General features: G+C 42.6%; 2 protein-coding genes across 3 annotated transcripts in view; one reads left to right on the forward strand and one right to left on the reverse strand.

The window, feature by feature from the left end:
* Positions 1-9,520: 9,520 nt before the first annotated feature.
* On the reverse strand, positions 9,521-23,304 carry LOC118773740 (mucin-2). The gene is made up of 5 exons (XM_036522802.1): positions 22,807-23,304; positions 14,170-14,487; positions 10,676-10,981; positions 9,922-10,088; positions 9,521-9,804 (listed from the first exon to the last, which is right to left on the reverse strand). The coding sequence occupies exons 1-5, from the start codon at positions 22,871-22,873 to the stop codon at positions 9,760-9,762; spliced, it is 903 nt and encodes a 300-aa protein (XP_036378695.1). The 5' UTR covers positions 22,874-23,304; the 3' UTR covers positions 9,521-9,759.
* Positions 23,305-24,859: 1,555 nt separating this feature from the next.
* LOC118768923 (importin-13-like) overlaps positions 24,860-24,932 on the forward strand; it is a 36,285-nt gene continuing 36,212 nt past the window's right edge. The window contains exon 1 of one of the 2 annotated variants that reach the window (XM_036515909.1): positions 24,860-24,930. The gene's annotated coding sequence lies outside the window, so the exon portion shown is untranslated. The remainder of the gene's footprint in view (positions 24,931-24,932) is intronic. The other variant, XM_036515902.1, reaches the window with a different exon arrangement.

Consider the following 24,932-nt stretch of genomic DNA (forward strand, 5'->3'; position numbering starts at 1 on the left):
GAAAGCACACCAATGCTATATTGTCAGAGAGGAATGCAGCACACTGTGTTTATATTCTAGATTTCAGAGCTCCACAAGACCTTTCATGAGCCACTTTGGATGTGAGAGACAGGGGGTGGGGGGGCTGAGCTCTCATGACGAAAACGGCAGTGATTATTGTGACCATCTGAATGCTTTTTTTTGTTTTCAGAGGAGCTGCGGAGGTTGCGTGAACGCGATGAGGACAGGGAGAGAGAGAGGGCAGGAGAAAGGGCAAGATCGAGTCCAGGGGTGGACCGCAGCATGGAGCAGTGGAAGAGAGAGGTGGAGAGAGAGCTGAGCAGCCTGAGGGGCCGTGTCGACAGAGCTTTCTCTCTGAACCACCAGGAAGAGAGGTGAGGGCCGCCTTTTTCATGTAAACAGCACAGTCATAATGCTTATACAGAGGGTAATGGGGGCAGAGTGAGCGGCACACATGGGATCCGTCAGTGGAGGGTATACCACCATCAGGGACCAGTCATTGGAGGGGAAAATGATAGGAGGGGCTGAGGAGGGTTGAAAGGTCACGGGGTTGCAGGTCATGTGTGATGTAAAAATGAGGGGAAAGGAGATGGGTGATGAATGACAGAGGGAGTGAAGGCGTCGGGCTGCTTTTCTACACCAGCCAGTTGACAGTGTGTGTTCATTTGGTCTGTGTTTTGGGTTATGCCTGCAGTTTCAGTAATAAACTGCGGAGAGAGGAGGCAGAACAGCTGAGGAGAGAGGTGGACCAACTGAAACAGCAGCTGAGTAAGTCAGTCTCTCAGGTCAGATCTTTAGATGTTGGCCGCATGCTTACATGAAAGCGTAGTATGTAATATATACTCTTACTGCTTTTATGATATGCGAAACAGATTTATAGGGAAAGTATAAAAATGAGTGTTACTTTTAGTTTTAATTGGTTTCTATGGGGCTATCTTGTTTCTGTGTTGCACTGAGGGGCTGGGGAATTATAGCATACTGTACAGAGCAAGGGACAGTAATGTGGAAATACTGCTGGCAGCCGCATTGTGTTTTCCCTTGAGTTCAGCTCTGTTTCTTAATTGTATTCTGTATTGCATCATGTTATACTAAGGTGGTTGGAATATTGGTGGGATTGCTATATCTGACTAAAATGAATTTTAAACTGTAAAGAACTTTCCTTTCACATGCAGACATTAAACATTCTAGAAAACATTCAGAATTTTTCTTCATATATACCAAGCATTAAGTGTTTGACAAAAAAAACATTAGTATTTGTATCATATATTGCACATTGTTGTTGGTATAAATTGTTTTAGCTAAGACACTTTACGTGCAGTGATTCATGTGTACACATGTTGTACTGTACTGTAGGGTATTTCCTAAGAAGCTGATCCTGTTGGTTTCATTGCCAATAAAAGTAAAACCTGGCCAGCTAAGCTCCCAGTGGCCTGTTTCTCTTCTCCTTTGTCAGGCAGGCCAGTTGTGTGGTTAGTTACAGCAGGAACACAAAGGTTTTAACACAGGCAGGCTTGTGTAGCCAGAGCATGTCCTGTCCTGAATACTCAGGCAAACCTGAAAGGAAACGCATTGCAGTGCTGACCTTTAGCATGTGGATTTAATGAGTGGGAGTGCATAAGGGGATGAAACACCAAACGGCTGTGTGGCCTGTGTTTGATCACAGTGTTATTTCTCCAGCCCCGCCGCCCCCTCTCACGCTGCTGAGTCACCGATGGTCAAGGTGACCTTAAGGACACACTGGACCAGATGCACGCAGTTGTTGGATGATATTTAATGTGTTTCACGGAACCTGTGTTCATTTTACTGTATGACTGTTTCTGCTTGTGCATGTGCATGCCCCTGTGCGTCTGTGCGCGTGTGCCTGTGCGTGTGCGTGTGTGCGTGTGTGTGTGTGTGCGTGTGTCTGTGCGTGCGTGTGTGTGTGCGTGTGCGTGTGTGTGTGTGCGTGTGTGTGTGTTATGTGTTCTTTAAGTGTGTATATCTCTGCGCTTGCAGGGAGACAGGAGGAGGACACATTCCATCAGCAATCAGAAGCCCGGGAGACTAGGAGGCAATGTGAGCGCAGCTGGAAGGTACAGCACACACATCCAGCTTTACTATACTTACACGCTTATAGGCCTGAAATATGTATGCTAAAAGCTTCTGTTACTTTTTGAATTACACTGAAGTACTTCTGAAATGAAAAGACTTCAAGAGTGTCTGTGCAGATCGTAAAAACTAAAAGCTTGTATTGCTCACAGACCCTGGAGAGTCTGACAGACAGCTATAGGGCACACAGTGTGGACCTCACCAAGACCATCGCCCAGTACCAGACCTCTCAGCAGGAAGTGCGGCAGCTCAGGTCAGTCAGCCTGCTCTCACCACAGGGACTAGAGCTGTGTACGTGCGACCATCTTATAAGCTTGAAACAGGGTGTAGCTCTAGGCTCTGGCTCCTCTAAGGTTATACAGTCTCAGATCAGTTTTATTCTGCTTGGCCAGCCTACTGAGTTTCTGATGAAATATCACTCCCTGCCTGTCTAGTGCTTTGAAATGGAACAGGCTCAATTTAGGGCTTAGGCGCAGTGGTTTAGACACACTTAACTGCTCTGTGTGTGTGTGTGTGTGTCTGGCCTGCAGGCTGAGTGTGTCGGAGCTCAAAGAGGAGGTGAGGGGATTGATGCTCAGAGACAGACACTCCACACCTGTGGTGACGGCACAGAAGGCAGGTGAGCCTGAAGGATTCATGAGGAGGAGGTCGTGCCCCGGCCTCCAGCGGCTGTGTGAGAAAAATACAGTGGTGCCGCAGGATTTGTGCTGGATACCCAAATGGCTGTGGGTTTGCAGACATAGAATCCAATATTTTTTTTTGGTTTTGCTTTATTGGTTCAATATAAATGAGTTCCTGCCCCTCGTGAGTTGAAGGAAATAATGTTGGCAGAGTTCTGCTCCCCGATAAAACAAAAGCTCCATTACACTGCACCACTCGCATGGAGGCAGGCAAATGCCCCTGTACTCAGTTTGTTGACTCTCAGTGGGTAGACTTTAGGAAATCACTCAAAATTAAAGGTAAACTGCACCTCTTTCCACTAAGGTCTTTGCACCGTTTTTCCACTTGGACCCTTGGCTGCAATCTAATAGTGCTTACCTCAAGTGGAAACCTATCCCTAGATTGGCCGAGGATATAAGGCTGATGACCACTTATGCTATAATAAAGGAGTACTACAGCATAAAACAGAAGGGCAGATAATGGATGCTGATTTGATAATTGATGGTGTGGGCTGTTCCTGCTCTCTCCAGCCGTAGGAAGGGGAGATGAATGCCATGGGGCGGGGCCAAGCTTGGATTCAGAGGATGATTTCAGCCCCACCCCCAGCCTGGGGGAGGTGAGCTCGGATGACCTGTCTTGGGCGCCTGAAAAAAAGCCAGGTAGGTTGCTCTTTCAAAGCTGCGCCTCTGTCCCCTAGCCTACCCCAGACATCTGCACTCTCTGCAGCTGTGTAGTGGGCAGGGTGAATCAGGGACACCAAAGGGGGGAAACAGAAATGTGGGGGACCCATCTCCAACCACTTTTTTTCTGAAGTGGTGTAGAGATCCTAATCTGCCTGGATGACTCAGGGGAGATCAAAATTCCTTTTCAAAAAGAAGGCAGGCTGGATATGTAAGCACTACTACAGCTGTCTGCGCCCTGCCCCCCCCCCTCCTTTGCCCTCTGCCTGGATAGTATCTCAGACCCGAGCATAGAGCAGATCTCACACTTAAAACAGAAGAGCAAGAAAGAAAGGGGGAGATTGGGGGAAAAAAACAAACCAAGAGAGAAGGCTTTTGTGTGCTAAGCCTCCAGGACATTGCACTGGGGGGTTGGTGTGCAGGTGTGTGTGTGTACGGGGTAGTCAGTTGGCTTCCGTTTGATGTGGTTGAATCTGTAGAGAGAGAGGAGACTGAGAGAAATAACTCAAAAGATGCCATGAAAAGGAAGTGGTGAAGAGGGTTAGCAGCTGACACAGTAGCCTAAATACAGAGTCTGATAGGAAAAAGCTTAAATGTGGAATAGTCAATATTAGAAATTTCCACAGCTACAGCTAATTTCCTGGTAGAGAAGCATTGATTGATACAGAATGTTTTTACAGTAATGGAAAAAAACAATGTATGTGTGGACGAAGCTGCTGTTGCTTGTCACATACTACACAAGAATGCATAATTATTTGATCAGTTCAAAAATGCACTTAAAAATAGATGTAGTCTTACCCATATTTAGTACAGTTGAGAACATAATTTAGGAAAGTGTAACAAACCGATATCTTGTGATTTTATTTTAAATTTCAAAAATCAGTGTGCTTTTATGTTGGAACTGTTTTATAGCATTTTACTACTCTGCTTGTACTGTAACTTACTCCAGAACTCTCATATTTCATTAACGTCACCTAAGGCTGATCTGCCCCACTGTTTGCACTGGACCTGTCCATCAGCACAACCCACAGAGGTCTGCCCTCATGAAAGGAATCTTTGAGGATTGATGACATTTGGGGGTGTAGGGATTGGTTTGGGAGGTAAAGGGGAGGTTAGGTCAGGAGGTCCCTTTGATCTAGTGGACTCTGGTATGGAGCAGGAGAAACTGCAGTGGAGAGTCAGTGTTCACACAATATGCACAGTAAAAGCTGACATTTTATCAACTCACCAACACCACCATAAAATTTTAACACACATAAAAACATCAAAATGTAACCACGCTCGATGTCTGGCCTGAATGACCAATGAATAAAAAATGTATTTTCTGTATAATTTTGCACAGTCAACTTGTCTGATGAAGATAAAACAGACCAGAATTATATGTTTGGTGTTTGAGTGGACTGCTGGAGAAATGCACGCATACACACACACACACACACACACACAAAGCATATTTCTAGTTCAGATTTTCTGGTTTCCTTATTTGGTATGTCTTTGAAATTCTAGCTCTGGGCAACTGAAAGAATTCATTTCCTGTCTAAATCTCTCTTGAGCCCTTTCTTTTTTAAGACCTTCTCTATAAATGTATTGTAATGCAAATCCAAGTTTAGACTTTTTAAATTATTTTTATGATGTATTTTTCTCCAATTTTCGAATGCAGGGCAGCCCAGGTTTTTGAAATTTATTCACGTTTTCCTTGGCTGAATGTGGTTCTGAAATGTGAGAATAACTTTGATGTGCATTGGAGACAGATTGTTTGAAAGTAAAGGTAAGCAAATTCACACCGCAATTTAATGTTCATTCCCCACAGCAGCAAAAGATGACTTTATCTGCCAGCTGATAGGAAGTGACAGCGGTGAAGCAGGAAGCGACCTGGAGAAGGAAGATGAGGACAGTTTAAATCTAGAGGGAGATGCAGGAGCGCTGTCGGACAGCCCAGCAGAACTCAGTCTCAATGACCTCTGACCTTTATCGGTCAACCAGGAAACACTTGTTTATGTAAGGATTTAGCAGTGGAGGTTACTGTTGCCAACCTTCACTGTAAGAAGGAGGCTGTCCAGTGAGCTTCTTGGAATAACATGGTAACGAGGAACATGACGGGATCCACAGACCCCTTTTTGTTTCACATTCACAGCGCCATATATTGAACATTTTTATCTCCCATCTACATGCACATGTGTATAGGCCTATTAAGACCATACAGTTGATTCTCTCTCAGGAATTGAAATTCCCAGCTGTTGTTGGTGTCATTTTTTGTCTTGGTTGTCAGAGTGCAAGTGCTTCAAATCAGTATTCTGAAAGAGCACAGTGAAATAACAGTGTTTTCCTTGTGGTGTATGTCATGACACTGTGTTATTTGAGAACATAACTGTAATAATCCTCACCCAGGGAACATGGGTAAGGATGAAACTCGAAGTGGAGTCGTTGTGCAGAGCCGACTCGAAGCAGCAGTTCCACTAAGGCTAAAGTCCATCAGATTGGCTCTGAAGCGTCCGTGCTAAACTAAATATCGACAAGCTTTCCATTGACCTCAATCATCCAGCACTGGCTGTCACCCACTGTCATCATATTGAGCACAATATATCAGGTTTATGGGTTCCTGCAGGTTAAACGGATGCTCTTCCTTTAGCAGTTGTTTACTTCCTGTCAGTGACTGATTTCCTGTAATGATGCAATACAGATTAAGCAATTCTAGCCCATCATGTAAAAAGCTCTTTAAAACTTTCCACTTGAAAATATTTGATGCGGTTTCAAGGCCAAAATCTCAATCAGATATATACTGCTCTGTAGACTTCATTAAAAATTCTGATTCAATGTACTGTATTATTCTGATACAACTCCCTGTATTTCAAGTCATGTTTTCCATTAATAATAATCCAGTATGAACCATGATACCATGTGCTGGTGTCAACAAAACTGCATCATGTATTGTGTTAGATGGCAATGGAAAGGCTGTCTCTTACACAACGCAGCACAAGCGGTGGCCTGAGTATTGTGCTAAGTGTTCAGTCCTTTTTTGTACAAACTGAAACTTCGCTGCTTCTTATTAAATTTGGAGTGAGTATGGATGGGAAACGGCACCCCGGATACGTGCAGACCGCAGACGAACAGTGTCTCTACATGTCAGCTTACATTAGCGTTTCCCCAAGGCTGCTAAATATTTCAGCAGCACTCTGGCAGGGCTCTGATTATTCACCCTAATTAGTGTTGTAGGGACGCTCCTCAGATCTGCAGCCAGACACCCCCTATGGAGGGAACGGCCCCATCGAGGGACGCACGCAGACACACACTGCTATTAATGGAGCGCAGAGCGTGGTGGGGGATCTGCCGCGGATGTCACACATACTTCTTGTTCAGATCTTTAGCGCTTGTGTTCGGGAGTTCAGTTGTGCCATCAGGGATCGTGTCTGACTGAATGAGCCTTTTTCAAAACCGGCCATTCCGGATCTAGTGCCGACGATTTCGTTTGCAATGAGGCTTGCGAATCACGATGTGTGATGTATTTGTGTTTTTGCAATAAAGTGTGCCATTGATTTAGGTTGTGCGTGTCAGTCTGCTTAATTATGTGCAATGTTCCTTTTCTTTAATTTCAGCAAGCCGCGGGTAAAGAACGCACATTTGATCAGATTTCTCTGCCATTAAACAGACACAACCGGTCAAAGTCATATTCTTTTCCTTCCCATTGTTTCCCGTGTATAAATAAGAATTCAAACTCAATACTGTTTTTTGTATTTTCTATTTAAAAACAAAACAGCAAAAACATTTCAAAATCCACCGCTTAAAGTAAACCCTGTATTACAATACAGTACACTATTTTTGGCACTTTAATTCAGAACAACATATACCAGGGATGCAAATATGACTCTTGCTGCATAGAACTTTAGTTTCTAGACATCTCATTAATTATTGTTTGGTTTGTTTGAACTATTTATTTTTGCCTCATCAGCATTGGAAAGATGCGTGACTCTGCATCTTGTGAAATGTAGAACTACCCTGCAATAGGAGTCTATTTCCATCCCTGAATTATAATTTTTTATAAACATATGGCTTTAAACTCAAGTCTCCAATGGGGGTGCTTTTTCCAATTACGTCAGCTGCGGCTAGGCGCAGTGCAATGAAGGATCTGTGCTCACTTAAATGGCACTCGCCCACAAAACAACATTGGCAGTCAACAACGGCTGAGTTTCCATGGCTTTTCATCTTGAGCTTCAGCCAACACACGTGCAAGTACTTGGAGCCCACACGGACGTTGTCCCAGCACTGGATTTCTCCTCTGACCTGACACACAGCTAAAAAAAAACATGGTATAGAAATTCTGGCTACGTTTAAAGTTTGTTTCTCACAGAAGATTATCACAACAGTTGGGGGACGGGCCAACTCTCACTTATCCCCGAAAGAGAGAGTTTCTCTTTACAGTCATTTCGCAGTCCTGGTCCATTTCTTTTGCGCTAGTTTACATTCTTGAGCTTTACAAAATGCAATTCACTGCTTTGTATGGAGCTTAAGGGACACACTACCCTCAGCAATGGGACAGTTTGTGTGCAAAACTCAAGGCAGCACTACATCCAGTAAACTGAAATAGTAACCTAGCCTGGGATGCATTTTAATAGTGGAATAACATAATCATTTAGGAAATTGTCAATATATTTGTGTTTTCAACACCTGTGAGTTGCTGACAACAGTACCCATTTATACGGGCAGAGCAAAACAATGCACTTGGGTGGTATGTATTTCAATAAGTCCCGCTTTTACCCTTAGCTAAGTTTAGGAGAGGTGCCAGTCTAGGTCTCAACATTCTCTTCTGTCTGTGACATGATTGACAGAGCGGTTTAGTCAGAGAGCCTCATGCATGTTACAACACAAACTCTGGGTCTACATGAACAGTACAAGCTCACTGAACCAAGATTCATTTCTTTCACATGCAGTACAGGGAAATACAATGGACATTCATATTCTAATGCTAACGTAGTTTAAATCAGCTTGGGTCATAAAACAAAGGTTTTCTTGCAACATTGTGCCTCGTGAAAGTAAAAAAAAAACTGCAAAATGGACCTTTCTGTAAATACGGACAACGAACCATAGCAATTTTTTCAGAAATGAGTCGTTTCCAACAAGGAGTGAACAATGGCATTAACCAAAATGAGATTAGGACAACTGGGAGAGCAGAGAGGAGCTTTAGCAGCCCTGTTTCCACACAAACACACAGCTTAGCAAAAGGAGGAAAAAAAAGGTCTTACTACTGTCTCCCACACCCTCATGCAAAGTGCTGCCCTACTATGTTTCTAAACCCAGACATAAAAAACAACCTGCACTCCACCCTAAAATTCCCATGTCCTTCAGAACTGATTGGTCGGAGGAGCTATTGGCCCAAGGCCGCTTATGGACAGCAAGAGGAGCATTCAGATGCACTGTTGTTCTGGAGAGGAAAATGGCACAAACAGAGTTTCATGCTTTCTATGGATATAGCTGATGGTGCTGCCTCCCACAAAATACATCAACAACCCAAATCAGCTTATGATTTATAAACAGATATTCACTCATCTCGTTTGTCAAAGGCAAATATTTACCGTAACTATGCCTCCAAGTGAAAAATACTGGATTGCTTTCATTTCCGCCGGGGTCAATCCTACAGCGTTGCCAACCTGCCATTGCCTAAAATGTGTTAAATTTGTGTGTTGTCTTTCACACAGCGTTAAACTCTTTTTGTTCTGAAAGGTGTAAATTGCAGTAGATTGCAGTACGTGTTGAAGACTAATTACACGTTGTACCTAGGAGTGATTACTTTCAGTTGTGCAATTCAAAAGAAGAAAAATACACTACGGGGAGGAAATTCAACACGAAATACCAACTGCAAACACAGAACACTGTGCACACACACAGACTCTGCCACTGTTTGGCCAGCATCCTCAGCTCACAGTTTGTCCATCTTCTAGCTGCTCCGGTTCTTCTCAGCGTCAAATGCTTGAGAGCATCGCCGTCCTCCATGTTGTCTTCACTAACTCCACCAGAGGGCAGTGTGATAGTGAGCGTCACTGGAGTGGCTTCGCTTAATGGAGTGCATGGGGGGGCATGGGGGGGTGGGGGGTGGTAGTTCGGGCGGGGGGGGGGGGTGGGGCTGAATTACTGTTGACTCTTTCAGAGCTCAGAGCTCAGAGCTACACATCATCAGACTGCAATAAAGTGCTCAAACGCTGTTGGAGCTTCCAATCCTCAAGGCACAAGGGCACTTTCAGAGCCCCTGCTGGCTGAACATAGAACACAACATAAAGCAACGGTTTAGCAGGGAATGGAGTGGGGTGGGGGGTGGCGGGGGGCACTCAGAGAGAGCTGGTCAGTAACTGTACATGGAGAGTGGGGTGTCCTCCATCATATCATCCTGTAAGGAAACAAGGACAGATCTGACTTTTCCATTTCCAATTCACCCCAGATGAAAGCACCCACGATTAGTTCCACATAGACAGAGATTAAAGAGGTGTGACGCGGGCGGGCTCACCATAGGCAGGTCCTGGAGCCTGCGGAATTCTGGCCGTTCGTAGCGTTGGCGGAACTTGAGGAAAAGGAGCAGCGAAATGACGGCGGCACTGACAATGAACACCGACACCAAGCCTGCCAGGAGGGGATCCAACGCAGTTCCAGAGTTGTGCACGGATGGTTGCACGTCTGTTACGACAAGCACAAGGGAGAGAGACTCACACTATTAAAGCCACAGACCAGAGCTCAGTGATCTGTTTTTGGGAGATGCACACACACACTCACGCCAACACCTGGACGAAGTAAAAAGCAGCTATTTACTTGTACACACAGTAAAGCAAACTTGCACCACAGCCATTTTAGCAATCATTAGGGGTTAACTGAATCTCACAGCAGGCAAAGCGATCTCCACTTCCATTGTCACCCTAACGTGAGGTGAGATGTCAAGCTGGAGCACAGGCAGCGAGTGCCCCGGGCTGCTGGGAAACACGATGGCACTGACTCACTAGGCTGGCAGGGTAACAAAGGCAATTCTGTTCTTTGTTTTCTCTGAGCAAACAAGTTTCCTGGATTGGCTCACGGGCTAAACCAGCCAAAAGTACATGTTTGCTTGTTCAGCAAAGACAATCACTGGTATTTCCAAAACCTAAAAGCCGAAGTTCGCTTGTATGCTTTAGTTAAGAGAAAAGGATCTTTCACCCACTTTAATCAGATGTGCACACACACGCACGCGCGCATGAACATGCGCAGATATATAGACAGGTATAACTGCTCACCGTCATCTCCCACGTTGAGTTCGGATGGTGTGTCTGGTTTGGCTGGGGCAGTGATGGAGGTCTGCAAGTTTGTGGTGGTGGTTGTGGTGATGGTGCTGGTGAGATGAGTGGGGGTGCTGGATGGAGGTGTTGGTGGATGTGTGCTAGAGTGGGGCACAGTAGCATGGGGAGTGCTGCTGACAGGTGGGGGGCCGTCGGTGTTGAGGCTCTGTGTGGTTGAGCGGATGTTCCCCCCAGGACTGTGGGTAGGCTCCTCCAGGATGGTGCTGTTCGCCAGAGAAGAATATGTGACGTTCGCTGTGGTGCCTGGAAGCAAAAGTTCAGAGTTAAAAGTCAGGAACAGCCATTTATGTTCTTGTTGCATTCTACATGTCTTGACAGAACAGAACAGAAATTTCTGATTCATTCTGATTTCTTTGTCTCTTTTAAAGGTTATTCACTGACAGAAAGGCCATCTGGACTGAACTAACATCTACTGTAGTGTACATCAAGAGAATTGCATTAAGGCAAATGGATATGCACTGTAACATTGTCCATCTACATTCAAGCAAATAGGCCTACAGCTTTCATTGGCCAGTTTGCACAACAAAATACTGAATCAACAAAATACAGTCTCAATCCAGATCAGCTGATATGTGCTGAGCATTCTGGCATAAAATGGCACTGCCCATGCGTGGTGATGTCAGTCAGCCCTTACTTTCCTATCATCGTAAAGCACACTAAGATCCATGACTGGTGTTGTATGAAGGACATTCCTTATTATTATTACAACACTGATATCACTTAACAATAATAATAATAAGATTTATGTTTACTCATTTTGAAGGGTTAAATACTTGGCTCAACAGCAGTCTCTACACTAATTATAATTTGAAACTGTAAACATACAAGTCTAGGTTCCACATCATCACTTTGACACATCCAACAAACCACATGTTTATAAACCCATTAACGGTAAATTCAGTTAATGCAGGGGCCTCTTTTAACATTTAATTTAATACTTTCTGGTCCCATGTCTTTTATTTCAGTTATATTACAAAAGGTCAACGTACTCTTCTTTCTTTTTTAAAATGTCAAATATATAAATTTGGAAAGCACACGATTTTTAAGCAAAAACCTGCTTTGTTTGTATTTCCTGCCCTAAATAACATCTAGGATTACTTACAATTTGTTAAAACATAATTTACACTGCACAAATAATCAAAGGAAATCTCCAGTAAATCTTTCTAACTGGTAATGACTGTTCTCAAGCATTGTGAAAAGTAATTTCTTTATTTGCTTTCATTGCTGTCTATGCATTTGCACTCCTGTGTCCTCCATCATTTACTGCCATCATGGTGCTACCAAATAGGCTTCTGGTCACAGTTTTAAGTGCTAGAGAATGGTCAGCCTGTCCTCGAAGAATAGCAAAATAAACAACATGTCCTACTTTTTCTTCAATTGCTTGTTGCTTGGTTTATATTTGATCGCTGGGGACACTGAATGTATTTTCGCCATGATCAGACGCCATGGGGAGGGAATTATGTTCAACAAAAGGGCTCACGGATTCTGACAGGTACAGATATTGATGTGTCTGTATTGTCAAAGGAACTTTCCACTGTATGAACAGTTAATTCATCCTTTTTAACCTCACCAGCATCTTTTTTTGTATTGTATGCATCATCAAAATTAGTTCAGCTCATATTCATATACTGTACATTAATCTGAAAACATTCTCGCAACTTCATTTTATTTTGAAGATAAAAGTCATACACTGCTAGAGGAAATCGATTGATATAAATAAAATAATTTCAGAGTATACTATAAGCCATTATAGTTTTATCTGGTTTCATACAATTACAATTACAATCAGTAATATAAGTATTGTGTTTGAATGGTTATTTTGCTCACCTGGCAAGAAATTTTAAGGATTTTACAGACAAATTGACATTTGAGACTGTCAGAAATCTGAAAACTTATCTGGTTTGAAAGTGTCCCCTGGAAAACACTAATGCAGGCTTTGACTAAAAGGATCAACTGATAGGAAATAATCTGTACAATCGACTGCCCCAGTGACAGGTAATGTAAGACAAACACGTGACCAATAGAAGGCATTTCCATACAGGAGAAGAGAAATGCTTGAGTGTTGAATTTCTGAACTCTCTCTGCTATCTCACAATGCTGCCTGCACTGAGCTCTGAAAATGGCCAGCTATCCCTGCTGACACTGCTGCCTAATGGGCATCCTGACACACAGTGGCCAGAACTATCCCTGTCTCTCCAATCATTGCTGATTTCTCGGACACGGGCCAGAAAAAAAACATCCACAAATGCTGCTGTTACGAGAAGGCACTGCGGTTGAGAACACACACTCAGAGCAGACCTGGTGGCAGCAGCCATTTTGAGGTTTTCAGTTCAGCTGTGGGGATTTTTTTTTCTGGTGTAACGTCCCATGGGAGCTGACTTATTGGCAAGGTTGGCGGGGTGTGTTTATGCGTGGGTGTGTGTGTGTGTGGGGGGGGGGGGGGGTGTGCGAACAGGAACAAGGGTGTTTTTGAGTGGGGAGGGAGGTTGCGCGTGAAAGGGAATGGGGGGTGCTTGGTGGGAGGGGGTGGGCATGAACAGGAAGAGGGAGGCGTTTTTTTTTACAGCGCATACAAATGTAACTGCAAGGGATGTGCACGTGTCTCTGCCAAATGTCGGCAGACTCCAAACTTTCTCACCTCCCTATCAGAATTCACACCTCATTTAATTGCGCTGCCTCTCTTCTTCTCTCTGTTTCTACCCTTGGTCTGCGTCCGCTGCTTCTTCTCTTTCTCTCTTTACCTTGTAGTATGCTTTTGTACTAAGTAAGCCGGGACACATGCAGATTCACTGAGGTTCTCCTTCTATACACGTCTGCAGTATCACTCTTGCCAGCCATCTGCAGCAAATTGCCCTCCTGCCCACTCCAGTGCAAGGACAACTTTTCATGCAAAGTGTTCCTAGGTGAGCAGGGTGAGGATATTCTGCCTCAGTCCCCTGTATGTTTCCATTAAGCCGCCGCTTTGAGCCTTGAAACCCAAGCTCAGAGACACAAAAAGCGCCTATTAAAAATAGCCATTGAATTCTAACCTTGGCGCAGCAATGAATTAGCAGTGTGCTGCTCCGTGAGGTGTTCTCTGTCCTTCTCTAGTGTGGGCTGAGGTCATTCAGTATGAGAGCGCTTGGAACAAGAGCTCAGATCTGAAACTCCCCAATCCATGATCAGATGGATGCTGTGCCCCACAAAGTGTATTCAGCTGTAACCTCGCTTATGCTGAGGACTTGAGCCTTGAGGGCTAACAGTGGATTTATTTGGTGGCCCTTCATACTTAAATCATTTCCATTTTCTGTGGTAGTCATTTTGGAGTAAACTTCCTGAACAGCTGTAAAAAAGTGCTAGGAGAGGAATATGGAGAGGTATATGTATATATTTTTATATAATTTCAAATATACAGTACCTCAATTCACTACAATACTAATCACTGCACATACCTGGATGTTCAGTAGTTTGCGGGCTGGAGGAGACTGTGGTGTTCAGAGGTAGGGGTTGTAGAGTGCTGACAGGGAAGGTCCCGGCAGTGTCATTGGTGCTGCTGTTGCTGTGGTTTATTGTGGGCCCTCCTGTAAGCGGGGTATCCAGGATGCTGCTTGGGTTCAAAGAGCTATTGGTGACAGTTGTATTTTCAGCTGCAGATTCTGGTACCAAGCTCGTCCTCACAGTCATGGTTTGGGGGATGGGGGTGGTATTGGCTACACCTTTAGTCGTGTGGAGAGCAGGGTTGGAGGTGGGAGACTCAGCGGTGTCCTGAGCTGTTAACAGAAGATTAAGACACATTACAAAATGTAGCCTTCAATTTGTCTTTTATTTCAAATGCATACCAGGAATATTCCATATCAAATACTGTGATATTTATTCAAATGTACAAAGAAATGCATAAATCATGCACAAGCTCATATGTTGGCCATTGAGAAAAATGATCATTGTCCTTTTATCTGGAGTAAAAACAAACCGCCCAAGTTATTTGTCACAGCTACCGTATCACTGACATAATTACAAATACCAGAAGGACAGAAAAGTCAGCTTAATTACACCACTCATGCTGCTTCTCTAGGAACCGATAAAGTACAGGAAACATCTCCTTTTTCGGACAGAAGAGCGGGTGGGTGAAGGCAGGAATGTTTTGTAAACACACGGCTCGGAGCAAGAGCATGATCTCAGTCTCAGTGCAGTGACAGAACCACCACAGACACAGCAGATAAACAACTCCAGCGTTATTTATGGGCTCTGGCTGCCAGCCCGGTGGATGTGTGTGGAGAGACGTGTGCAGAGGCGGCAGTGTGAGGGAGAGAGGCCAGTGCCAGTCCAGCACTTATCTCGGGGAGTGTCCGGGTCACTGGAGCCGGGGCCTGCTTGCTACAGCAAACACAGAGTGTCTGTGAGAGTTTCACCTCAGGCCAGGGCAGGGCCCGCTACCTCCGCCGCCCCTTTTCTTTCCTCCAAAGCTTTCTCACTGAAGTATATTTGCACTCCAGCCATTGCCTCCTACTTCAACTAAGGATCAGTAGGATCCATACCCATAGTTGGAAGTTCTTTCTTAAAACTGAAAAAAAAGATCATGTATAGATATGTTAATGACTCCATCCCAGATGGCATTTGTGCTCACTTTTTCTCAGCACTACCCTTAATGGTGCTGGAAATAGCTGACTGACTTGAATGAATGCAGATTTCCCAGTGCAGGGCAAGGAAATTCTCTCCGTTTCTTTTCATCCAGCATGCATGCATGTAGACTTCACATTGTTCTGGTTTTCCAGGATTCTGCTGATATCACAGGGTTCTTCTTATCAACCACTTTCCTAATGAATTACTTCTGTGCTAAGTAAATAGCTACATACAGTAACTATGGGTAATTAAATGAAACAAATGCTGCTTGCTTGCTCACAACAGTGACTAGGCAATTTTTAGGAATATGCAGATATTTGCTAGGAAACAAGTTACCTATCACACTGTGCCCATGGTGTTAAAATGTCTGAACATTTGAACAAGATCATCGAAATTATCTGTACTAGGATAAGCACATAGCAATGCATGTAGCGTCAACACTGACATTTAGAATTATGACTCTGATATTTTGCAATGATTTGTTATGACAGAGCAGGAAGCAGAAGCCCTGGCCCTGATAAGGCTTCTTCTACAAGTCACCGCTCCTGCCGTTTCCATGGTTTCTTGTACAGCCTCTCTTGCTCTGTCGCTAGTGACGTCACTGTGACAATAGAATGTGTCCCAAATGCACTGGTTTTTAGACGCTGTCAGCAGGTATGTAAGTGTAATGTGAAGAGAGGACTCCCATCCTCATGCCTGGTCTGGGACACACCCCATATTCATTTCACCACTGTATGTGATGTTGTGTTTTTGCTCTTGTAGCTCTGGTAGCTCTGTGAGGGGCTAGGGCAGGGTGATTAAGGGGGGCATTCTACAGCTATGACACTGTAAACAGGATGCTAATATCCATAATTTCTAATTGCGTAGACTCTTCACTCTGGCAATCCTATTCTGCGTAACAATCTGGACAGTCTCTGTCCTGGTTAAGATCATTCTTTTTCTTCTCCCCTATCCTCCACGCTCGATGAAAGCCAGGTCACAGTGGTATTAGCACATTCTAATTTATAACCTGAAAACCTTTGCCAATCTAACACCTTCTCTCATCAAGCATGCAAGTTTCTACATACGGCAGATGATCCACGTCAACACTGGGGAGTGTGCAGAGCTACTCTAGAAAGCACACCCAGGACAAGGGCTTTCAGCAGAGCTGCACAATAATGCCTCTGTTTCCCATGAATCACTGTTCCATTAAGGAATCCTCAGGTAGTGTGCCACAAGGGGGAGGGCATAAATAGAACTAGTGTTTGAATTTGGGCTACAAACTTCTATATCAGTGTTTCTCAATCCTACTCCTGGAGGCCCACTATCCTGCATATCTTCTATCCATCCTTGCTCCAAACACACCTGATTAGTGTGATTAACATGCTCTTGATTAAATCAGGTGTGCTCAGCTAATCAAAAGTGCCACTGATGAGTTCAGTCAGGTAGGTAGAGCAGGGAAAGATGGAAAATGTGCGGAGCAGGGAGCCCCCAGGAGCAGGATTGAAAATCAGTCATCTATATTAAGAGGATTTTTTTCTCCTTCAACATTATGGATTTTTGCCACATGTGCTGTGAAAAATCTGTTAAATATTTATTCTGAAGGGCTGATAACCTTCATGGCCTCTTGTAATGCAAAAAAGAAATGACAGGAGTGCTAACTAAAACAGAGGACTACTGTAATGTCAAAAATACTGCTAAATGAATACCATCCTCATGATATTGCAACATAGACAGCACATTGGGAAAAGAGACAGTGAAGAGACATAAAGGGCATCTGAATCTTCTTCGGAATAAGAAGGGCACGTATGAGCTCATTGGTGAGCTCAGAACTGAATGTGTGATGAGTAACCCATCTCCTGATCATTTAGTATCATTCCCAGTACACCTGTTATTACGGCAGGCAGCTAATTTAGAATGTGCCTGTGTGTAGCTACACCTGTTGCTAGGAGACTAGCTTAGAAGGTGCAAGGAAATACAAGTGAATGGTGCCAATGGCAGATATGATATCACAGTCTGTACTTTCTATTTCGGAATGTGGACAACAATTCAAGTCACTTCAAGGAAAAAATTAAAAAATAATCAGATGCAATGCATTTTGTGCCCTGGACCTTGGGACTAAATTTCTGTTCTTTGTCAGAAGTAAGAACTTATATCTTATAAAAACATCTAACACAAAACAATGGGCATCACCACTCAGGATTCATTTTGCACAATATGACTTCAACAAATTCACATGTGATTTAGTTTAGCAACTTAACTTTGGATTTGCTTGGAAAGAAGTAGGCTGTAGGCTCTGTTCCAATACACTATACTGGTGCTTTCAAACTAGCAGTCTTAGGCCTAAGGGCTTGTTCCCATTCCCATGTCTAAAGGTGGATTTTAATGTGGCTACATTTATGAGGCTATTTCCACTCACAGCCAGCTGTGAAGGGAGGCAACTCCAGCTACAGGTGGCTGCCTAGTACTTAGTGTGGCCATCTCATGGTTACACTATGTTTGGCAGAAGTAGGTGTGTTCATGGATTGAACAATGGAGGAATTAGATACCAAGTAAGTGGTGCAATCTCCTGCAATCGAACGTGTCCAGGCAGATGGCAAGATCATCGGCTGCGTGGGAAAATGAGGGAGAACTTTCATTTCCATTTTGTTCCTATTGGTGTCTTTTCTCTGCACACACTAGTTATCTACAAGTCAATGAAAATGGCAAAACACAGGGGAAAAAACTAATGACAATGACAAAAAGGCAAAATCATGCAGTGGGGTATTAAAAGCCTGTTAATGTAGACCATTTTTCCAAATAACTGGCTAGTACATGCCCAGGTGCTACTTTCTTTTAGCTTGCTAGCTAGCATTTACACTGGTTGCTAATCGTTCATTAGCATGAGAGTGGTGGACCAGAAAAGGGGTTGACACTTGATATCTTTCGTAAGCTAAGTGCTCCTAGAGATATAATGTGGAAGCAGTATATTTTTTATAGGAATCCATGTCTGTTGTGGCCATGTAGCTACAACTAAACATGGCACATGGAAACAACACATAATCAGGTATCTATACAGAAAGTGGAAGTTCCATAGAGATCTTGCATAAAACTGGGATCACCTTGGGACCTTGTGTTATTCTTGATAATTACTTTAGCAAGTTGCCTACAAAATGCTATTTAAAATAGAAGTCTGCAGAAAATGCATAATGTAAATCCTCATAATAAAGAAAAATATATATTCTCAATTCATATTCAATTTGTGAATATTTTTATTCAATACTAAAATGTACAGTTGTTAATACAACATCTATTTTTTGTATAATTAGGGTATGGAAATATTCAATCTATATAAAATCAACATTAGATCAACTTAATTATCATTAACACTATATGAACATTGTTGTTATGTCCTCAAATGTTGTTTTTCTGCCATTAACAATGAGATAATTGATGTTGAATCAGTGTAGCTCTGTTGATTCAATGTTTGCTTCAATACAATTATGTGCAGATCTACTGCACAATAAATTGTATGGCCTAATATGTACATTATGCAGAGATGCAGACGCCTTGTTACAGTATTTACAGATGTTAATGTAATTTTACTTGATACACATGGCAATGATCGAGATGTGACATCAGTAATATAACAAGCAATATAACATGAATTTTTGTGATATTTATGATACCATATGATTTCAATATTAGTATAATTTTTTATAGTATAAGTATTGCATAATATATTACAAAGATCACATAATGCTGTAAACACTGCCTGTTGCAGACTGCCTTATAAGAATATTCCTCACTGCAACCAAAAAAAAAAAAACATTGATTCAGTAGGTGTTTGTGCTTTGCTGACACAAAAGGAATTGCTTTGGCCTTTAAAGCTGAGTATCTGATGATGGCAGGCTCTTGAAACAAACTGTCACTAGACATGCTCGCAGGCAGCAAAAAGGTTCACCAACATGAGCAGCATGAGACTGGTACTCAGATCAACAGGAAGTTAGCAGCCACAGAGGCAGAGAGGCGGTGACCTGTTTTTGTGCTCAGGTTTTACAAGGAAGAACCTGATGCAAGAAGCGGCGTGAGCTCGAGAGTTGGAGAGACAGAAAATGTGAGAAAAATAAGAAGTAAGAGAGGGAAAATGTTATTATTAGAGGAGGAGTTTTCAAAAGGGAGAAAGAAGAGGTAGGCCGACATATGCATGGAGAGAGAAGAAGGGAGAGGGGGTCGGACTGAGAACAAAGACAGTTTCAGTAAGAAACAGGGAGAAAGGGCAAAACGATTCTGCAAGATGCGGGGAGATGGAGACACGGGGGAGAGAGGGGGTGGAGTTGCTATTTGTTAGATTGCATCAATGCGTCAGGCAGGCCTGTGACGTAAGCACAAGGGGAACAGTGTGTGAACAGAAACACAAGGCCACTCAGACCTTCATATCTGATAAGCTCAATGAAACTTGTGATCACCTGTGGACATCCCCATATGTCATTATTTCCTTCCCCACAGATTTATCACAACACAACATCACCGTGCCCAAGGGGAAATCTAATCGTTTAGACCCAGACAACGGAGGGGGGAGTAGAGGAAGGGTGTGGCCCAGGCTTCTCACCAGACAACCGCAAAACACTGGTTTTGCAGTGAAAGTGATATATCTGTGTATTGATTACATGTTATTATGTTAGCTTATTCATTTGCTTAGCAGACGCCAGGCAACTCAACAGCTGGATATTAAATGAAGCTATTCAGGTTAAATACCTTGCTCAAGGGTTCAACAGCATGCACTGGTATTCCCAAATATTACTTCTGATTATTTAAGCAAGATAGCCTCTAAACACTGTCTAGAATTAACAGTGTTTGGTTACAGCCCTTCAATATTTCCTTTCCAAACAGGACACGCAAACTGCAGCTCAACCTTAAAATGGATAATTTGTCAGATGATCAGCCCTTAACCAGCAAGTAATTTTCATCTGCTTAAATAGCTAGTGTGTACTTCCTCATTAATGTAGTTAACAATTGTGACATTGTTATTTTTAATTATGGTTCCTATCCCACAGATTTGATACAGTCTGGATTAATTACTAAAAAAAGTACAGGTAGAAAGAAATCTTCATCTTCAGGTCCTTATAAAGGCATGTAAAATTACCCATACTACACGTAGCTGCAGGGTAATGGTAATTATAACAGCATAGACACAATCTCTAAAACAGAGGATGCTGCTGTCTCTGAGTCTCAAAAAATGAGCCTATTGAAAATGCGTGCCCTATTATCATTTGGATTTAACCACAACATTTACTTGGACATGAAGTAAATCATTGCCTTATGCCCCCAGCATAAACAATTAAAAAAGCTCAGTTGATTTTGTGCGGCTTGTTACAAGCTATATGCGAATCAATCAGATCAAACAGATTATGACATATAGCGCAACCATCAGGACCCCACAGATGTATTCTGCACTCTGTCTCAAGAAAACAACCAGGAAGTACTGACCTACTTTGTTATATACAAGCAATTGCACTTGTCCTCATACCATGTACAAGTCAGGAAGCCACAGCTAAAAGTAATGCTATGGGAACAAAGACTATAAACACTACCAAACTATACTCATGAGTCAGCTCACCTGTTTGAATTAGTTGAGAATGTTCAGAGTTCAGAACAAGAAATGTTTGATGTTTTTTCAAACCTTTGTTGTAACTCGCCCATAACAGCCTGGTTCAGTTTCAAGGACTTACCTATGGCCTGTGCATGTGCTAGCTCATAAATATGATGAACGTTACAATGGCTCTCCATCATTCAGCACAAAAGAAGAATGCTCTGGACAGCAATGCCCAGAGTCAGTGAACTTCTGTTTTTAAGTCAAAGCAGCTCTGGTCTTCATTTGCCTCTAAATATGCCATTCCCCCCTGTATGTGTGAAAACCAGGTCAGTGGTCTGGCGGAGAATTTTCACACAGGCACTGAGGACCCACAGCTGCGGTCAAATATACAAACACCCAAAGGCACACCAGAGCCCACACAGCTGATGAATCAATGCATACTAATCCACTCTAGATCCATGGCCATGTAGCTACACTGCAGTGATGAAAAACCTTGATTATTCTGCTGTTCAATCAGTTCTGATTGAATCCTGCTGTCAATGAAAACATGAAGCTTGACACCCCAATGATCTACTGAGTGTAATGCCAAATTATCACTTGGTTCTAGCTACATTATGTACACAGGCACAATTCTTGCTGTATCATATAGAATACCTCTGTGAAACAATAGGAAACATGCCTCCAGAAAGCTCTTAAAGTCAGTATCAGTTTGTAGATTGCACTTTAATCAGGTCAGGGGTTCACTGTACCAATTGGTGTTGAATGATGAATATTTCTTTGCCTCAGGACACAAAAGCTCAATTATCTCAGATTGGTGATTTGACTGTTGTGAATCGGGGCTAATTGTAAGCACATATCCGTTTTCAGCTCTTGTAGAATTTATAAGCTGTGCAAATTGGTTGTTTTTCACTGTACTTTTTAGAGTTCATGAAAAGGCAGACTAGGTAATGGACTCAGCTACACCTAATCTAGTCGCAGTTCCCTTTTATGACGTGCTGAAAGCCCATTTCACAAGTATTATTGCACTCTGCAGTGGAGTTGGTGGATTTGCAATAATACAAAACTGCATTAAGCGAGACAGAAGGTAGAAGGAAGAATTACAGAAAACTACACAGACAACACGATGCAGCAGGAGATGGAAAACTGCAGGATGAAACTTGGATAAGTGTGACTTCCACCCTCTTCAGCTGTGTGTAAACTGTGTAGATGTGTTTATGTGTTACGTGACTGCGTATGTGAAAGTAATAAGGAGGCAGGAAATTAATTAGCTGATTATGGATAGAGAAGAAGGAAAGTATGAGCAGACTCAAACCACTGCTTATTAACACTTCATGTTCTTGTAACTGCTTGGAACCACAACCCCAATTCAGTAAACATCTTTCCCTCAACATAGGAGCGTCTATCTATGCGTGAGTGGCCAAATTTGTGTATACATACATACATACATACATACAAAACAGTATTGTTTCATAAGTATCATAGCATCGTAACAAAAAGTCCGATAGTCAGATAGATGTACGAGTGCTAGAATTGCACGACACAATCATGTAACTGTTCAAATACGGAGCGATACGAAGAAAAACGAATAATTAACAATTAGGGGATATATTTTCCACACCAAACTAGCTATTTACAGGCCGGAAAAACTTTTGAATAAATATGGCAGACATGTAAGTGACAGGGCTGGGTAAATCATAGTGACAACTTTCAGAACTGAAATGATGAAGTCCACTGTTCCTTGAAAATAAAATACATTAGGTCTCGGCGTTCGTTCGCGTGATTCAGTTGGCTAAAACTTTTCTCCATTTTCTATAACGGGCATGCATCAGACTCACGTCAAGGTACCCTAAAAACACCTTTCTCTCACACCACTTTCTATATTTCTGATTTTAAATCATGCTGCAAGTGATCTTACCTCTCAAGTGCGCAGAGCAGATGAGGAACACCAGTGCGCACAGCACTAAATTCACCTTAATTTCCATAGCGTTTCTTGTAAAGTTGAAGCAGATATAACATCCACTGGTGACTTCCTTTCTTTCTCCGTGGTTTATTCGATTGTCAGCGGCCCTCAGAACTAGCTATCTGTATAACTCCGGACAACGAGATCGAAGTGAAAGGAAGAGAGTGAGGCGCTCAGCTACCAGTTACGTTCCCGTAAGTAATGTCCTAAAAGCCAGAGTGAATACAAAGTGCCACGTGTTTCACCCGGCGCCTGAGAGGGCTCCTCGTCGACTTGGGACCGGAATAAAGCCTCGCCAACCCAACGTTCGAATCATATATACATTCATTCGAATGTGATCGCCTTTTCCTCTGTTCTCCCCACGCTCGTCGAACTGATGTAGCTGATGTTCTTCTGTGCCTCTCCTGATCCTCTCGCTAGGAGACCTCCTCCTCTGCCTGTCATTTCACCCAATCTGTGCGTTCCGGAGGAGGTGGAGGGTGCAGTCTGCTTACAGTACAGTCAATTACGTTCCCAGTCTAACCGGCACGCCTTGAAAACTCAGTGGCCATTACCATCCGCATCATTTCTTTTATTCTTTTTTTCCTATAAAGGAGGCATCTTGCCACTGTGCCCAAATATGTCACCGGAATTAAATACTGGAGTATTACTGGTTCACATCAAAGAAGGCCTAAAGGGACATTGATTAAAACAGCTGTGATGGATGTTCCTATTAACATAAAGTCCACGGAATCAGTTTTAGGTTGTGTCATACGTCGAGTCAAAAGGTACCAGCAACCAGATAGTTAAACAGTTAAACAGTGGACACAGATGGTACAGCGTGACAATTCCCAGTTCCACCTGCCGCGTGACAGACCGGCCTATGGACTGTTCATCTGCTTATCTTGTGCCAGCTTTCAGCTGGTAAACTTACATTCACTTTAAATTTGGAATCAATATTAGTTACTTTAATCAGCCCAATAAGGAGGTAACCAAACTGTTGGTGTAAGGCAACTAATGAGTGCAATTTGGTACGCTAGTGACATAACCTGGTTTCTCTTCTTTACAATAATTATTATGCTGCGGATATTTGCTGTTATGTAAAACAGTAAAATCGTGCTAATATTCAAATTATTTTTTTCGCGGCTCGTCTAATAGAATTGTTTGTATAAGTTGCCTGTTTATACTTTACATATGCCGCTCTCCGCGTATCCTGACTCACATACAAATTGCTGTAGCTGGCTGTTTATGTTGGTCACTTTGCATTTTAAGGGCAATTTTCTTAATTTATACATTTAATATATTGCTACATGTTAGCCAAGTAGCCTATGGGCTCATTTTGAAACAATTAATAACCAGACAATATGCAGGAAGTAAACCGGTAATAGTATTTCAAATTTGTTTGATCGTAGGACTCTGGATAAGAGCGTCTACCACATTACAATAATGAAATGTAATGTAACATATGGCCTAAAAATTTCCGATAAAACAGACACTGGGAATAAACTGAAGAGAATACATCTGAACATAAAACAAAATAATTTAACATAATGTGTACTTCCTGCTTATATTTAAGAACATCCTAAAATACCTACTGACTAGCAGCGCACTCGCTGGCATATTGCTTCCTAACCGCCACTAGGAGCCGCTGTTACGCTTTCGATTTTTATTCCGTTCGACGCAAAAAAGAACAGCATGTACCATACTGCAATGCGATGGACCTATACATAGCCTTAGTCACTTCGCCTCCCTAAAAAAACAAAAACCATAAGCAGGTATTTAAAAAAAAAAAAATCTGTGAACCAAATGTTAAATGTGCAAAACACAAGCAACTTTCAGTAATTGCACATACATGTATTTCATAGTGTTATTTTACAAGTATGTTAAAATACTTTTTTGTTATTGGTGCCCTGTCCCTCCATTAACACTCTTAGGCATTTTCCTCAGAACAGTAATTCACAATAATACAAACAGTAGCATAAATTAAGGTATATTTCATAATACATTTTATTTCTTTTTTACGAGGACCCCTACATGAGCTGTCACTGTTGTAGCTAGCTGGCTAGCTAGCGATCCTCCCCTGCTTCGCTGAAAACGCCGGT

Source organism: Megalops cyprinoides, chromosome 2 (genome assembly GCF_013368585.1).
Source record: "Megalops cyprinoides isolate fMegCyp1 chromosome 2, fMegCyp1.pri, whole genome shotgun sequence".
In the NCBI taxonomy this organism is placed as follows: domain Eukaryota; kingdom Metazoa; phylum Chordata; class Actinopteri; order Elopiformes; family Megalopidae; genus Megalops; species Megalops cyprinoides.